Source organism: Pelmatolapia mariae, unplaced genomic scaffold (genome assembly GCF_036321145.2).
Source record: "Pelmatolapia mariae isolate MD_Pm_ZW unplaced genomic scaffold, Pm_UMD_F_2 NODE_ptg000547l+_length_65840_cov_1, whole genome shotgun sequence".
Lineage (NCBI taxonomy): Eukaryota > Metazoa > Chordata > Actinopteri > Cichliformes > Cichlidae > Pelmatolapia > Pelmatolapia mariae.
Window position 1 is genome coordinate 23,200 of NW_027052231.1, and position 18,616 is coordinate 41,815.

At 41.0% G+C, this 18,616-nt stretch overlaps 1 protein-coding gene across 1 annotated transcript in view; it reads left to right on the plus strand.

Moving 5' to 3' along the window:
- Positions 1-1,325: 1,325 nt before the first annotated feature.
- The window catches only part of LOC134623303 (NLR family CARD domain-containing protein 3-like), a 30,456-nt gene continuing 13,165 nt past the window's right edge, over positions 1,326-18,616 (plus strand). The window contains exon 1 of the mRNA XM_065469833.1: positions 1,326-2,034. Coding sequence (XP_065325905.1) covers positions 1,326-2,034 — 709 coding nt within the window. The remainder of the gene's footprint in view (positions 2,035-18,616) is intronic.

Sequence of the window (18,616 nt, forward strand, 5' to 3'; positions counted from 1 at the left end):
TAGACTCAATCTGAGCAGTCAGACAACATTTTTCTGGCGTGAACACGAACACACACACACACACAGATGAAGTCATAAGCTGCAGTTTAATAATTCAGATCTGACAGACTATGAGATCTTTTATTTATTATTCATTGCTGTAGAACAGCAGTGCGGACAGAGCCTCTTCTTGGTAGAGCCCATACTTGTTACTGACTTGTGCTATGGGCTTAAGTCGGCCTTCACTGTTGTTTGCCTTCCACACTGAGTTCCTGATGAAGGCTTTTAGGTTCCTGTTGATCTTATACGGTTTTAGGTGTTCCAAGTTCCACGTGTGTGAGGCATCGAGTCAGGCCTTCTTGTAATAAATCCAGTTAGTGCACAGGTTGGTCAGTCTGGCCTTGCAATGAATACAAGTGAATATCTCTGTATTTTTATTTCAGTGGGATTCACTGTACATAGAAGTAATCTTATAGTTGAATATTATTTCAGCACAATTGCTTTGATTTTTAAAAAAAAAAAAAAAAAAAAAAAAAAAGCTTGATAAAAGTTTAAAGTCAGGACTTTGAGTTTATTCAGTTTCCACAGTCGGTTATTAGTAGTTCAGCAGCTCTGAGAGCTTTTTTGTTTCAACAATTTTCTGAATTGTCATCCTGATCACCAGCTTCATGTGTTCCTGTCGGGTGTTCATGGGTCTCAATAAAGTTTTTTTTAGACAAGACAGACTTCCCATGGTCAGTCAGTGGTCAATTTAAATGGAAAGTGAAAAGGAGATCTGTGTGCCGAATTCAGGTGCAACAGAGAAAAATAAAAACAGATGGCTGTTTTCAGAGTTTAAACAGTTTGCATCCCTTTGATGGCCATGAAAAGAGATTCTTGCATTGATACCAAACTCACTTGATTTTCACAATGAGATCAGAGTATTTTTCAGGTAACTATATGATTATCAATTAACACTAGAAGTCCCAGGCTTTTCTAACCCTCTGTCAGCCAAGTGGAAGCTAACTTGGCTAGTCTGTTAGCATCAATTCATATGTAAATTGGGTCGTTACCTGAGAATTGTGGAGGGGAGTGGGGGTGTGTGAATGATTGCTGATTTCTAACTGCCAACTGCCTCTTTGTATGTGTGTGGGGAGGGGGAACTGCTAAAAGCTGTGAACTTCGTTTTGTGTTCGTCTTGATGCATTCTCAATCATCCAGGAAAATAAACCTGCGAAAGGTGCGAGTTCAGGTGGCCGAGTATCCAGCGGCGCAGGCGAAGCTGGTTCGGAGGTCGGCCGCGTGGCAGGTGCACCCGGCGCGGCCGGCACAGTCGTGAACCCCAGCTCACAGGCGGCTGGGCAGACATGCAGCGTGTACCGGCCTCTGATGGTGGTGAGGCCGGTCTGGCGAGCACGGTGATCTCAAGCGTGGCGCACGCCTCGGTCGCCAGCTCCAATCGAGCAGGCACCCCTGGCACGGGGACCTCCGGCTCCTTGCGCGGCCCCTCCGTCACCGCCGTCGCTCCCCGCTGGAGCAGCCCATCGCGCGACTCCTCCGTCACTACTACTACCTCCGCCGCCACTCCCGGCTCGAGCAGCCCCTCGCGCGGCTCCTCCGTCACCACCGCCGCCACCCCTCCCGCGGCTCCTCTTCCTCCAGCCGGCGCAGACCCTCGCGCGCCTCGTCCGCCGCCTCCGGTTGGAGCGGCTCCTCCACCACTCCCGGCAGGAGCAGCCCTTCACCCAGCTGTTCCCTCTCCTCCGGCAGGCACAGATCCCCGCGCGCCTCGTCTGCCACCTCCGGCTGCTGAGGTGCCTCACGCGGCTCCTCCACCGCTTCACTGTCCTCGGGACACACCTGTGGGAGTGGCGCCCAGGCCCAGAGCAGCGCCGCCAGCTCCCCAATCCTTTCCAGGTGGAGCTCGGACTGGACCCGCAGCTCTTCCTGCTGGCGACGCACCTCCGCCGCCTACTCCCGCTGGGCCGCCGCCATTTCGGCCACCCTCTGGGCCAGCTCCTCCCTTCCCTGGCTCCAGTACGGACCCGCCGTGCCGCCTCCTGGGTTTCGGCACCAGTGTGGTGTGAATAAGACACGGCGGGTCCATGGGTCAGTGTTTTGAGGCATTTTATTGATTTCACATCACACCACAACACACCCAAACCCCTGAGTCCGTGTTTTTAACTAGGCGGGCGTGATTATTATTTTCACGTCGCTAACCTGGTCTCACGTCGCTAACCTGGTCACAGAGGGAGTACCAGCAATGTAGCATCATGATGCTAACGGAGTCGTGGCTAACACCGCTAACTCCGGACACGAGTGTGACACTACCGGGATTCCAGCTGCTTCGAGCGGACAGGACAAGAGACAGCGGTAAGAGGAAAGGAGGGGGACTGGCAGTGTTTGTGAATGACAGATGGTGTAACCCTGGGCACATCACTGTAAAAGAACAACTCTGCAGCAGAGACATTGAGCTGTTAGCCGTTAGCATGCGTCCGTACTACCTGCCCCGGGAATTCTCGCATGTTATCGCGATAACAGCGTATGTCCCCCCCTCGGCCAACGCGGATGCAGCCTGTGACACTCTCCACTCAGTGGTCAGCAGACTGCAAACACAATCTCCGAGAGCCCTCCTCATAATATCAGGGGACTTTAATCATGCCTCACTGGACTCCACACTGCCCACCTTCACCCAGTATGTGACCTGCCCAACCAGAGACAATAAAACACTGGACTTACTGTATGCCAATGCTGAAGAGGCATACAGTTCATCACCTCTCCCTCCCCTGGGCAGATCTGATCACAACCTGGTGCACCTTGTCCCTGTGTATGAGCTCTTAGTGCGCAGGGAGCCACCAGCCACCCGCACAGTACAGAGATGGTCGCAGGAGAGCGAGGAGGCTCTTAAGGATTGTTTTGAGTCGACCGTGTGGGAGGTGATCTGTGACGACCACGGAGAGGACATCGACAGCCTTACTACATGCATTACGGACTATATTAATTTCTGTGTGGATAACACCGTACCTACCAGGACTGTACGGTGTTTCTCCAACAACAAACCTTGGATTACCCCGGAAATTAAAGCTGTCCTCAAGCAGAAGAGGAGGGCCTTCAAATCCAAAGACAAAGAGGAGTTGAAAAGGGTGCAGAGAGAGTTGAGGGGACTGATAAGGAATGGGAAGGATAGCTACAGGCAGAAGATGGAGAACCAGCTTCAGCAAAATAACGTTGGTGAAGTCTGGAGAGGCCTCAGAACCATCTCGGGCCACAAACATCAGAACTCTCTGCCTGGGAGGGATGTGAGGTGGGCAAATGAACTGAATCATTTCTTCAACAGATTTGATTCAGCCATGAGGCAGTCTCCAACATCGGCTGCAGACTCAACCACCCCCACTGCTGCTGTTCCACCTCTGACACCTCAGACACTTCACACCTCCTCTATTCACCCTGCTCACTCCTCCCCACCCCCAACAACAGCATCCAATACACAATCAACACAAGGCTCCAGACTGTCTCTCTCAACCACCCAGGTTAGGAGGGAACTGAGGAGGATTAATGGCAAGAAGGCAGCGGGTCCAGATGGCATCAGCTCGAGGGTCGTCAGGTCCTGCGCGGACCAACTGTGTGGTGTGATGGAGCACCTCTTCAACCTGAGCCTGAGGCTGGGAAGAGTCCCACAGCTCTGGAAAACCTCCTGTGTTGTACCAGTGCCAAAGACTTCACGCCCCAAGGACCTCAACAGCTACAGGCCGGTGGCTCTGACATCCCACCTGATGAAGACCCTGGAGCGGCTGGTCCTGGCTCAGCTTCGGCGCCTTGTGAGCTCATCACTGGACCCACTTCAGTTTGCCTACCAGCCTGGCATTGGAGGGGATGATGCCGTCATTCACCTCCTACATCGCTCCCTCGCTCACCTGGAGACCGCTGGGAGCACTGTGAGAATCATGTTCTTTGATTTCTCCAGTGCCTTCAACACTATTCTTCCCTCGGTTCTGAAGGACAAGCTGGAGAACTCTGGAGTGGACCATCACCTCACTACCTGGATTTTGGACTACCTCACCGACCGACCACAGTATGTTGAGGACTCAGGGCTGTGTGTCGGACAGGGTCGTCTGCAGTACGGGGGCCCCACAGGGAACGGTTCTGGCTCCGTTCCTCTTCACCATCTACACTGAAGACTTCTCCCACAACTCCACCCAGTGCTTCCTGCAGAAGTTTCTCTGATGACTCTGCTATAGTCGGCCTCATCACTGATGGAGACGACAAGGAGTACAGAGGACTGATTCAGGACTTTGTGGACTGGTGCCAGCTGAACTACCTCCAGATCAATGCCAGTAAAACCAAGGAGCTGGTGGTAGACTTCCGCAGGCACAAACATCCTCCACTGCAACCACTGAACATCCAAGGTATGGACATTGAGACTGTGGACAGCTACAGGTACCTTGGTGTTCATCTGAACAACAAACTGGACTGGACTCATAACTCAGACGCCCTCTACAGGAAAGGGCAGAGCAGGGCTGTACCTGCTGCGGAGACTCAGGTCGTTTGGAGTGGAGGGCCCACTCCTGAAGACCTTCTATGACTCTGTGGTGGCCTCAGCCATCTTTTATGGTGTGGTCTGCTGGGGTGGCAGCATCTCTGCTGGGGACAGGAAGAGACTGAACAGGCTGATCCGAAGGGCCAGCTCTGTTCTAGGATGCCCTCTGGACCCAGTGGAGGTTTTGAGTGACAGGAGAATGGTGGCTAAGCTGTCATCCTGCTGGACAACATCTCCCACCCCATGCATGAGACTGTGACAGCACTGAGCAGCTCCTTCAGTGGGAGACTGCGGCACCCACGGTGTGGGACGGAGAGATTTCGCAGGTCTTTCCTCCCCACTGCTGTCAGACTCCACAACAAAGACTTTAAACTGATCATACACACACATCCACAAATGTGCAATAACACAAATGTGCAATAATCTTTCTGGCACCGTTGTATTTTTCTCTCTGTTGTATATAGCATTTGTATTCTATTTTTATGCTATTGTATATTTTATTCTATTTTATTCTACTGTATATAGTATTCTATTTTTATTCTATTCTGTACAGTTGTGTACTGTATTTATTCTTATTTTATTTTATTCTAATTGTCCTTCATAACTTTTGCACTGTCCACTTCCTGCTGTGACAAAAACAAATTTCCCACGTGTGGGACTAATAAAGGTCATCTTATCTTATCTTATCTTAAGGATGCCGTGCAGGTGCGTCCGCCCTCCCTGCACGGCACCACAGACCACGCCCCACCACAAACCAAAACTGCTCAATGAAAAATGAAATGAGACAAGTTGAATTCTACTTTAAATCTGACCAAGGTTAACATTCAGAAACTCTCCTAAAAACCTGCCTCCTCCTTTCTGTCCTACTTCAGGTGGAGTCCTGCCTCCTTCAGAAATACCTCACTTGTGTCTCTGTTTAGTGTCCAGGGTGGAGTGGGAGCTTGTCGTTTGTGTCTCTGTGTGGAGAAACTGTAAGTTTGTTTTGTTTCCTCTTTTAACCGTTTGTCTTTAGTAACTTGAGCTTAAGATCTGTGGACTCAGTAGTCTCCTAAAGGAAATGTTCTGGTATTTCTTTGTGACGCACTTTGTGATCTTTATCTTGAAAAGTATTATAAATAAAATTTTACTTACTAACTTTAGTACCAGATTCTGAAGTGAGATATTCTTATTTATGTAACATAAAATAAATCTGATGTATAATCATAAAATGTAAAATCAAAGAAACTCCTGACTTCTCTTAGGCTTTTTTGAGCTATATTTATAACCTGTTGTTGATTTTGACTCTTCACAAACATCATACGTGCTGCAAACCGAAACTGTGCTGGATTCAGTTTCTAGTTTTTCTAGTTTAAACATGTGAAGAATGCTTTCTTGGCTGAAAACACCGAAGAAGAATATATATGATACCTATTTTGGGGGGGGTGAGGGGTCGGGGGGGGGGTGAGGGGTCGGGGAGGGGGGTTTTGCCTGTGGGCATTGCCCCCCACACCCCCTTTGCCGAGCTTAAAAACTGACATCTTGTGCACGTACGAGCACGCGCGCATGCACTCTCATGTACGCGCTTTCACTCTTCCGAAAAGGGACACTTCCTGTGGTCCCACTGCGCATGCTCTGTCTGCTCCTAGCAGGGTGTTTTTTTTAATTAAAGGTTCATCAACCGCTGTAGGCATTTCGGGCTTTTCACGGTAAATTTACACAAACAGGAATGACTTTGTCTTTTATTCCATAGAAAGACTTTTGTTGTCAGAAAATCAAGCTGAAACGTCAGTGTGTTTTATAAGCAGATTTTCTACAGTTAGTAGTTAGTTAGTTGGCTGTTTCAGACTTTAAGACGCTGTTTATCTCAAGAAATGGTGAATAAGGATGTGGAGAGAGACCAAACTTTTATCCCTTTCATTAAATAACTGCATCCCCCCCCCCCCAAAAAAAACCTTTCACCTAAGAACAGCGCCGTTAGTTCGCATTCATTTTCAGTTAAAATTTAAAATAATTAAAACAAAAATAGGCGAGGGCTTTCCCAGACATTCTTTAAAACACAGATGTGCAACGCATTATTTAATTAGTGTTTATCAGCCGATGCGTTTTAGTTTTCAGTGTGAATATATACAAACAGGAGTTACTTTTGCAATAGTGTTTTACACACTCTAACCGAAATGGTAGATTTTGTGTGTTTTTTAACAACTGCACTTTGGGGAGGGGGGTAGTTAAGGTGAATTTGAGGTCTGTGCTTTGGGGTGGGGGAAGAGGCATAAAGGTTTATAAAAGCCAGCAAACTCTATCCTTGAGCCTGACACCCGCACGTTAGTTTGTGTATTCGACCGTAAATTTTTAGAGAAAATACGCATTGAATTTTGATGCCATTTTTAAAACATAGATGTGCAATACATTATTTTAATGTCGTTTATCAAACGCTGTGTGCGTTTTGGTTTTCACTGTGAATGAGTTACTTTTGTAAATGCAGGATCACATTTTTTTTAATGGTGCTTTTGAGACACTGATCTGAAAGATAAATGCTTTCGGTAGAAGCAGCTTTGCTGGATTTGTTTTTTAACTTGGTGAAACATAGTGCGAAACTTGTAATTTAGTATTTTTACAGGTTTTAACTGCGTTGTCTTTCTGTCTTTCTGGAAAATGTTGGTAAACTTGTGACATGAGAGCATGCACCGTACTCTTCAGACCTGTCAGCTTTGCTCGTTTCATAGATCCTCTGTTGATAAAACTGATAAAACTCTAGACGTAAAATTTTAAGGCTACATATTATTTATCTCGCACTAAGTCTGCTTGGCATATACTATGTATAAAGGCTCTTTCCAAAAAAGTGTAGAGGCGACTTTAGCGTGATTAATTTATTACAATGTCAGTTTTCCCTCCTTTGTCTAGCTGGTGCAAGTTTTTTGTTTATTTGTGAAACTGAGTGTGGTTGTGGACAATTCCGACTGTGCTGTTTGATTTGTGTTTCGTGCTGGATCACTTTCTTTAATTGTTACTTCTCTGCGAGCAGTGAAGAACCAAACTAGTACTTCAAAGTTTAGAATCAGTTTTGCCCCAGTGGCCAGTGCGAAGTTGTGCTGCAGATCCCAGTATGAAAGCTGAGGGTCCAGCCAGCCGGCAGAAAGGCCAGTTGATGCCTCGATGGGCATTGGAACCGGTTTTGCCCGCACAGAGCGTTTCTGACATACTGGCGTTGCTTATGCATAAGAGAAAAGCAACAATACAGCGTGTTCTCTGCTCCAGGACATCCTTTCACACGGTATGTATGTATGTCTGTCTGTCAGCGCTAATTATTCAAACCCTGTTTAAAAGGCGACTCATTTGTTGTCCAAAAACATTTCCTCTAAATTTGCAAAGTTACTGATTTAAAAATATATATTTTCGATTTTAGCTGGATGTCACACTCTAGACTCTTGAGCATATTTATATAGCAAAATTCACAATGGTATAACCATGTTAAATAAAAGATGCCCAAGTGTCCACCAATGCACTCTAATGCATGCCATTAATTACCTCTATAGCTGAAAAGAGTCTGTATCCATAATTTGTGGATCTGCTGATTTGTTTTTAATGTGGCACTTTTTTTTCCACGAAATGCAGATGATGAAATCCTCTTTATTTGAGAAAGTGTCCCTAAGCTATTGTTGTTCATACTTACTGAGTTCCCTAACCACTTCTTTGCTATGTCAGCAAACTTTCTGAACAGGAAAGGCATCGTAGATTTAAAGACACATCTTCATTGAAGCAAAGGCAAAAAATTGGAATGAATTTTATGTTCATATTAAAGAGTGAAAATCCAAAATCTGCTGCAATCTTTTGTATTAATGATCTCTCTCTCTCTCTCCCTGTGTGTGTGTGTGTGTGTGTGTGTGTCTAATTAAACTGTTCCTGTGAATAGCAGTAAAAATATATGCTATGCCTTCTAAAGCAAGTATAATGTAAACAGAACTAGTCTTTGCACAGAAGCCGTGGAGCTTCATAATTGACTTCAGTGTGTGAAGAGGACTCTCCATTTAATAATAGATGTAATAAAATGTAATGGCCAACGGTATCAAACGCTACACTTCAGTCTAGCAGGAAAGATTTCAACATTTCAATATGAATGAAGGCTGAAAACTGATTAGATTAATGTCCGATGATCTTTTCTGTGCTTTTTCAAGTTTGTAACACCGAACATACTAAAGGATGATTTATGGTTCACAGGAACAGTTTAATTAGACACGCGTTTAGCATTTTTCTTTATATTTTTGTTTCCATCACTGACATGTTCAATATGATTACTATCAAAGGAGAAAATAAACCCTGTGTAGTTTAAAAAAAAAACAAAAAAACCAAAAAAACAACAACTTTAATTTAATCAAACTGAAATGTTGCTGAACTCTGACGGACATGTCTTTTAATCTTGTCAACATAATTCGTAATCATCTAAATCTGCCATTTATCATCTTTTAAAATGTTCCCTCTGCTTCTGTTGCACATCTCCGCTGACACTCTCTTCTTCACCTCTCCTGTGCAACTGGTCCAAAACCCTGCATGCCTCCTTAAACTGGTGTGTTTAAATCTCTTTACCTCTGTTGTGAACTTTACACAAAGTTTGTGGTAACAAAATGAAACTGATGAAGATCTCCTTTGAAAAACACACACACTCACGAGACAAAATAAAACCAGACTTCTCAAAGTAAAAGCAGAGCCCTCACAGTTGGTAGTACAAAACACAGTGACAACGTGCGTATTAGATACCCTCACTCCAAAAGCATAAAAATATATATATATATATATATATATATATATATATATATATATATATATATATATATATATATATATATATATATATATATATATATATATATATATATATATATATATATATATATATATATATATATATATATAAAATGAATCTCCAAGAATATCATCCTAAAAAAATGGCACTGAGGGGGTGTTACAGTGGAAAAAAAAAAAGCAGCTAAATTTTCATCAGAAAATGCTGAATTTGAGTAAAAACAATGCTCTGCAGTTTGATGGTGTTGTTACAGACAATGCGGATGTTTAAAGCATTTGGACGCACATTTGAAATGCTGTAAGTCTCCTTATCAGCTGGAAATATTAAAGTCATAAAATGACTTTTGAGAGTGGATAAAAACTATTGAACAACAGCAATGTTGAGCCTGTTCCAAAATTTGAATGTACATGTGTTGAAGGTGCGGCTCTTGTTGAATTATTAAACATATTTTTCTTCAATCTTTCGAGCCATAAAAACACAACAACTTTTAATTTTCTTCTGCTTGAGTATCAGCCTCAGGTAGTTCTACTTATCATTGCTGAGTCAGTTGTCTGTTTGTGCTACCTTTTTCAAGGAACAGTCGATTATTGGTGAGGGTGACTTTATGTGTTTGGTTACTTACTTAAGTGGATGTACTGTGGAAAGTTTAACCTTACATACATAGGTCTGACAGTACAGGTTCTGAGGTAACTGTTTACAAAATGTTGTATCCTAACCAAAAGTTCTTTGCCATGTTACATTGAGAAACATTATCCTTAACATATTTGACCCGCATAAAGTACTATGGCCGTCACACTGTCATTTAGAATTGTTTAAATAACTCGTGTCTTAAGTCCTTCCATCAGACAGAAAATAAAAAAGCTGCATGATTCACTTTTACATCACAAAATGTTAGAAATATAAGTCGTTCATAACAACCTGAAAGGTTGGGAGTTGAAAATGCAAACCAATGGAAGCTGAAGTAGAAGACTATAATGTCACAGAGCACACGGTGTCTATTATTGTGTAGACATGTATAAATAAGAGCTTAATAAAGACGCTTCATTTCTTAAGAAATATGCATGTGGAGTGATCTTTATCAAAAGTAGAAGTCACATCTGTGGCTAAACCATTGTACACCACAACTTTAAAAATCTATAGTGTGTGAGGCTGTGCAAATAAAGGGGGGCTTGTCCTTCATGAACCTGCTGTTGTGTTGCTTTTTGAGTGTTTGAACCCAGTGTGTGACAAACCATCTGTTGGGGGTTGTGGATTTGACACCTCAGCATTGTGAAAGTGGGGAAACACGCTTCTGGCTGAGCATAAGATTTCTGCTTACAACGTAGAATCTCAGTTCTAAATGAAATTCAAAATGTTTTTTGTAAGTGTGGCTAATGTATACTTTGACTTTTAAAAGCATACACACACACACAAGAACAACAACACAGAGAAAAAGAAGACGGGGTAGTTTACTACGCATCATAAAAACACAATCATTCATCTTCCAACTGTATCTTTCTGTTCTGACTTCAGAGTCCTTGTTTGTTTACTGAGCCGTACTTTGGGAGTCATACTGTTGTGATACTGGGAGAAAAGGGTAAGGTTTGATAGAATAAACCATTACACACAAAACTTCAAAAACCTAAAGAGTGTGTGAGACTGCTAGCTGTGTTGTCCAGCGATAAACTTATCTACAATGTGTTAGGAAAGATTGACTTGTACTGCTGTCCCATTAAGCAACGGTTTAACAAATTTCACTGCAAACTATAAAAGGAATCTGGGTTTAAATAGAACATAGTAGTGGTGGATTAAGTGTAGGAAACACTAGCATAAGGTGTCTATGAAACAAATCTCCTTCAACATTCACAATGACCAAAGTGAGGACTACAAGCATTTCTCTCAGTCAACTGATTGTGTTTAGGGAAAAAGCAGCTAAATACACTGAGACTGCTCCACATTGTTAGTGAGCTGTGGGTTTCATCAAACTTGGAGTGAACAAAAGCAGAAAAACAGTAAAAAGATTCGGACATTAAAATTCTGGTTTATTTCATGAATACAATGAAACATTTTAGTCCACAAAGCAAAGTAGCATACATGATAAATGGATACACATAACACAGACAGTGAGGAGTAAAACTCATTGTCATACCAGACGTTATATTCTGTAAACTTAAAATAAACCCCAGAAATTAGAGTTTAGTGTTTTAAGTCTTCTATTAAAAAAAACATGAGTCAACACTTCTTTCTCCTGGCAGCATTGCTGAAGTGACACTTTAACGACGCTTAAATTCACAGTCGTTATGATGATAAAACATGTTCTCTGATTAACAAATGTCTGCACTGTCACTTGTCATGAAAATCTCCAGAGCCAGGGTTCAAGCTTCCTCTTCAATCACCACTGATCATTATTAGAGCCCACAAAAGATTTTTCACATTATCCCATAAACATCATGCGTTTATAGAAATCATTGTGACAGAAAGATTTAGATTCTTGTTTCACAATGTGCATGAACTTAAAATCTTTAGTTTCATACTTATAAAGTATAGAAAAGATTACATTTGTTCCAATGTATGAAATACACTTCTTGTAAAACAAAAAAAAAAAAGTTGATTCGAAATGCATTAAAAAAAAGCTCCTGCCATCACCTTTCTCCTGTACACACACACACACACACACACACAGGGAGAGAGAGAGAGAGAGAGAGAGATCATTAATACAAAAGATTGCAGCAGATTTTGGATTTTCACTCTTTAATATGAACATAAAATTCATTCCAATTTTTTGCCTTTGCTTCAATGAAGATGTGTCTTTAAATCTACGATACCTTTCCTGTTCAGAAAGTTTGCTGACATAGCAAAGAAGTGGTTAGGGAACTCAGTAAGTATGAACAACAATAGCTTAGGGACACTTTCTCAAATAAAGAGGATTTCATCATCTGCATTTCGTGGAGAAAAAAAAGTGCCACATTAAAAACAAATCAGCAGATCCACAAATTATGGATACAGACTCTTTTCAGCTATACACTGTAAAATCTAATTAGTTCCCAGAACTCAAAAAAATTATGGAAACTCGTTGCCTCAAAAAAATTGAGTAAAGCTTAGCTAAAAATGACTAAGTTAGGACAACTTATTTATTTTGAGTACTCTGTACAAGCTCATTTGTTCCCAGAACTCAAAAAAATTGGATCAAGTTTACGTAAGATGACCAAGTTAGGGCAACTTACTCATTTTGAGTACACTGTACAGCCTTGTTAGTTCCCAGAACTCAAAAGAATTATGGAAACTCGTTGCCTCAAAAAAACTAAGTAAAGCTTACTTAAGATGACTGTTAGGACAACTTATACATTGCAAGTCTGCAGTATTAAGAATAACTTGATATTTCTGACTTTCTGACAATACTAATTGTTTACCTACTGACAAACATTTCAAGTTCAACTAAATGAAAAAATTTGTGGTAACCTGAATATGATTAAAAATAATTAACAACACTTTTTGTAATGATGTTAAAATCAGCCCAACTTTTATTTTCAAACACAACAAAGTATAACAGCCAACATACTGGACACTGTTCTGCTGAACAACAAACAATTATATTGCCATCACTGTTATAATCTTACAATGAAACAAAGTCTCAGATGTAATTATTCTGAAAATAAGTTTAGGCCTACCACAAGTTTGTTTTGTACTTACTTATATAATCAAAATAAAATATTTGTTGTTCTGTCACAACTGCAGTCTCTAATTTAAACAACACATTTGTTTTTCATTCCAACACAGGAGCTGGAATGTTGTAATATTTTAAGGATGCTTGTTTCCAGTCCAGGCATTACTGCCTGAATGACTGTCATGGATCGAGGTGATCCAAATGTAGGTGCAGAAGAAAGTCTTTAACTTCCCTTAAGTACAGTGGCAGTGGATGTGGGTTGGAGATGCAATGAGCTTGAACCTGCAGGCGACCATCTTCACTGACCACACCATCTGTGACGGAGGACTCATCTCTCCTGTTGTCCTGCAAGCAAACAATCATATTTTTGGAACATGAACTTAATTGCTTTCTTAAAACATTTTTTTCTGCATTTGGTATAAAACAGACTCCAATTTAGAAAATCTCAGGCTCCCTCCCCACCGGAGAGGTGACATTCAATGTCCCAATTGTCAGTCTGGATAGCCCTGACCACCACCCAACATACAATAATGTCATGAAAGCATCATTTTAAAAAGGGCTATGCAAACATGGGCAATAACTTTCATTCTAATGATGTGCAAAATGATTTGGGCACAAAACAAATTTTGCTGTTCGAAAACTTGCAGACTTCACTATATACAGTGTAGACCCTCTAAACTAAGTTTGAAGAAATGCAGACCAAACTGTTGTTGTTTGTTTACTTACACAGCATGTCTTGTAGAATTAACTGGAGTCACAGCAACAGCATAGTGCAGTCACATCTCAAGTCTAATAACAGAAGACAGGAAAAGATCAGTAAAGAAACAACTTCCCCAAACCAAAGCACAAACAAAACAATAAGTAAAACAGGCTGATCTAAAGTATGATTAAAGTTCAGCCTGATTAATATAAATGTCACTGACAGTTGCTAATATATTGGAAAACCAAAACACTTACCACTGAGTTGATGTCTTTCTGTCCAACAACAGGAGTGCTGGTCCCGAGCCTCAAAGACAGTAAGAAGCAAGCAGAGGGAGAAAAAACAGAACATATTTCAGAAACTGATTTGATCCTTAATGGCTGTGCAATCACTGTAACATAGAGTTTGCTTATTTTGTTAAATAAAGGCTAGATTTGGCATTAATAGATGCCACAGATGTTCAAAAGCTGCCACAAAGCATAAAAAAAATGGACGTCTCCGAAAACCTCGGAGCATTTTTGCAAATATGTGATGTCTTGATAAATCGATCAGATATTTGAACTTTACACAGCGACATTCTCGCCTGAAAATATCTTAAAAGTTTATTTTGTGACCCAGAAAAAGTAATAAGTTTTTTAGCCGCGCTCCTCCGCCATTGCCGCGCTTAAGTACGCACAGGCTCCGACAACCGGCTGACAAATGCATCCTCCTTTTCCCCAGACTACCCTTTCTGGATCACAAAATAACCTTTTAAGATATTTTCAGGGGAGAATGTAGCTGTGTAATGCTCAAATATCTACTTAATTTATCAAAATATCACATATTTGCAAAAGTGCTTCCACGTTTTCGGAGAGCTCTGTTATCCACCCCCCACACCTATCCCACCCCTAACGGCTGCACCTCCCAAAGAATTTTGTCTGGGCTCTTATCTCACTTATTTATTTCAAACAATCAACAGACAATTTCACCGACATAGTTTTATGTAAGGTTTTTAAGGCTGTGGTGTTAATTTTTAAGTAACATGAGCCCAGCGGCAGCAGCAACGCTAGGCTAACACTAACTAGCTAGCAAGATTTTAAACCTGGTGCTAAACTAAGAGAAGCCACAAAATCAGTTTGAATAAGAGTAAACATTTACTCACCAAGTATCAGGTAAAGATCCACAGCAATGACAACAATAGTCTCCTCCGGGTTTCCTCAACATATTCCATAACAAATGCTGGCACCGTGAACATGCGGACTGATCCGTGAGGGAGGAGGACGGTAGTCACGTGGCATTTTCAAAACACATCTTTCATCCTTCCGCCCAGAGAAGCAAAACTTCCAGCTTACTTAGTTTTTCTAAGTTAGGACAACTCAAATTAATCGAGTTTATCAGCGTTTTTGCATAAAAAGTACTGGTAACTTATTTAAATTGAGTTCTAATAACAAATTGATAAAAATTGAGTTCAGCCTATTTAATATTTTTAATTAAACACAATATTACATTTTACAGTGTAGAGGTAATTAATGGCATGCATTAGAGTGCATTGGTGGACACTTGGGCATCTTTTATTTAACATGGTTATACCATTGTGAATTTTGCTATATAAATATGCTCAAGAGTCTAGAGTGTGACATCCAGCTAAAATCGAAAATATATATTTTTAAATCAGTAACTTTGCAAATTTAGAGGAAATGTTTTTGGACAACAAATGAGTCGCCTTTTAAACAGGGTTTGAATAATTAGCGCTGACAGACAGACATACATACATACCGTGTGAAAGGATGTCCTGGAGCAGAGAAGCACGCTGTATTGTTGCTTTTCTCTTATGCATAAGCAACGTCAGCATGTCAGAAACGCTCTGTGCGGGCAAAACCGGTTCCAACACCCGTCGAGGCATCAACTGGCCTTTCTGCCGGCTGGCTGGACCCTCAGCTTTCATACTGGGATCTGCAGCACAACTTCGCACTGGCAACTGGGGCAAAACTGATTCTAAACTTTGAAGTACTAGTTTGGTTCTTCACTGCTCGCAGAGAAGTAACAATTAAAGAAAGTGATCCAGCACGAAACACAAATCAAACAGCACAGTCGGAATTGTCCACAACCACGCTCAGTTTCACAAATAAACAAAAAACTTGCACCAGCTAGACAAAGGAGGGAAAACTGACATTGTAATAAATTAATCACGCTAAAGTCGCCTCTACACTTTTTTGGAAAGAGCCTTTATACATAGTATATGCCAAGCAGACTTAGTGCGAGATAAATAATATGTAGCCTTAAAATTTTACGTCTAGAGTTTTATCAGTTTTATCAACAGAGGATCTATGAAACGAGCAAAGCTGACAGGTCTGAAGAGTACGGTGCATGCTCTCATGTCACAAGTTTACCAACATTTTCCAGAAAGACAGAAAGACAACGCAGTTAAAACCTGTAAAAATACTAAATTACAAGTTTCGCACTATGTTTCACCAAGTTAAAAAACAAATCCAGCAAAGCTGCTTCTACCGAAAGCATTTATCTTTCAGATCAGTGTCTCAAAAGCACCATTAAAAAAAATGTGATCCTGCATTTACAAAAGTAACTCATTCACAGTGAAAACCAAAACGCACACAGCGTTTGATAAACGACATTAAAATAATGTATTGCACATCTATGTTTTAAAAATGGCATCAAAATTCAATGCGTATTTTCTCTAAAAATTTACGGTCGAATACACAAACTAACGTGCGGGTGTCAGGCTCAAGGATAGAGTTTGCTGGCTTTTATAAACCTTTATGCCTCTTCCCCCACCCCAAAGCACAGACCTCAAATTCACCTTAACTATCCCCCTCCCCAAAGTGCAGTTGTTAAAAAACACACAAAATCTACCATTTCGGTTAGAGTGTGTAAAACACTATTGCAAAAGTAACTCCTGTTTGTATATATTCACACTGAAAACTAAAACGCATCGGCTGATAAACACTAATTAAATAATGCGTTGCACATCTGTGTTTTAAAGAATGTCTGGGAAAGCCCTCGCCTATTTTTGTTTTAATTATTTTAAATTTTAACTGAAAATGAATGCGAACTAACGGCGCTGTTCTTAGGTGAAAGGTTTTTTTTGGGGGGGGGGGGATGCAGTTATTTAATGAAAGGGATAAAAGTTTGGTCTCTCTCCACATCCTTATTCACCATTTCTTGAGATAAACAGCGTCTTAAAGTCTGAAACAGCCAACTAACTAACTACTAACTGTAGAAAATCTGCTTATAAAACACACTGACGTTTCAGCTTGATTTTCTGACAACAAAAGTCTTTCTATGGAATAAAAGACAAAGTCATTCCTGTTTGTGTAAATTTACCGTGAAAAGTCCGAAATGCCTACAGCGGTTGATGAACCTTTAATTAAAAAACACCCTGCTAGGAGGAGACAGAGCATGCGCAGTGGGACCACAGGAAGTGTCCCTCTTCGGAAGAGTGAAAGCGCGTACATGAGAGTGCATGCGCGCGTGCTCGTACGTGCACAAGATGTCAGTTTTTAAGCTCGGCAAAGGGGGTGTGCGGGGCAATGCCCACAGGCAAAACCCCCCTCCCCTGATCCCCTGACCCCCCCCCCAAATAGGTATCATATATATTCTTCTCACCGATCATCAGGTTTGTTTCTCATGAACATGATGTGAGACAGGAGAGATCTTCTCGTGTTCTGTTTGCACTGATTCGGGTCACTAACCAGTTTCCTAGAAATCCTGCTGGGATCTTTGTTCTGTCAGTTATGTGTGCTTTGAAAAAGAAAATGAAAAAAAATATATTTCCAGTAACAAAAGAGAAAGTATGTGCCTTTTTGTTTTTCAGTTCTTCTGCAGTTCATTCACTGCTTTCACACAAATGATATATTGTGTTAAATGAAAGAAAGCATAGAAAGGATTATTTTGATGTTTAAATCATATAAAGATACTCCTCTAGTCCAAAAATAAAATAAGAAGTCAGAAATCAGTGGAAGAGATTCATTTGTACGTTTTTAATGTCACAACTTATCTGAGTTAAGAAGAAAAGTCACAGTTTGTTTCTTTGGGATATTTAAAACAACTGCAGTTGACCAAATTATTGCACAGGCTAAACATTAGATGCACTCAAATATACAGTAAATTCCTAAACCTCCTTTATACTACATTCATAGACCTCACAGGTCTATGAATGTAGTATAAAAGATCAGTTTGTACACAGACAGTAAAAAGCTGCATTTACATGAAGGAAAAGTTTTGAGTGGAGCTCTTCATTTATGTCATTTCAGGATTGTGTAAATGTGACGCAACTCATAATAACTAATATTAACTAAAACGTTGATAACTAAAAACATTTGTAGACAGTTACATATCAGTTAAAACTAGTATGCAGCTCCAGGTCTACATCCCCATTATTCTTTGGCAAGATATTCACCCCAACTTGTTCTCCAGTCATCTCCAAGCATCCGTCAGAGTGTGAAGGTTTGGTAGAAAGTGCTTGCATAGAAAAAGTGCTCATGTGAATTTGTGAATGAGGCAAGTTGTACTGAGGCAAGCGCTTTGAGTTGTCAGGTCGAGTAAAAAAGCTCCATATAAGAATGAGTTGAGGCAGAAGAAATGCTCTAAATAAACAAAATTATTGATGAGAGTGTTTTCAACATATGTTTTAACAAAGTGATATAAAATAATCATGATCACTTGTACTCCAATATTTCTATATAATAATACAAAATAACAGTTATTGATTTCTTACTTTAAGCCAAACTGCAGATGTCAGTCTTTGTCTATCTCAGTGTGAAACTGAGAAAATTAAACACTTTAGAACAAACAGATATTTGTTAAAATGTGTGTAAATTTTACTTTATACAAACTAAAATATTACTGTCATACTTCAGGGATCATGAGCAAACAATTAATTTGGACATTTTTTGCGGGGGTCACTTTCCTATAATGAGCTCGTCCTTTTTCTCCTTTTGGCCGGTCACTTACGAGGTCTCCACAGGGGATCATCGGCCTTCTTCACAACAAGCATCCTCCTCC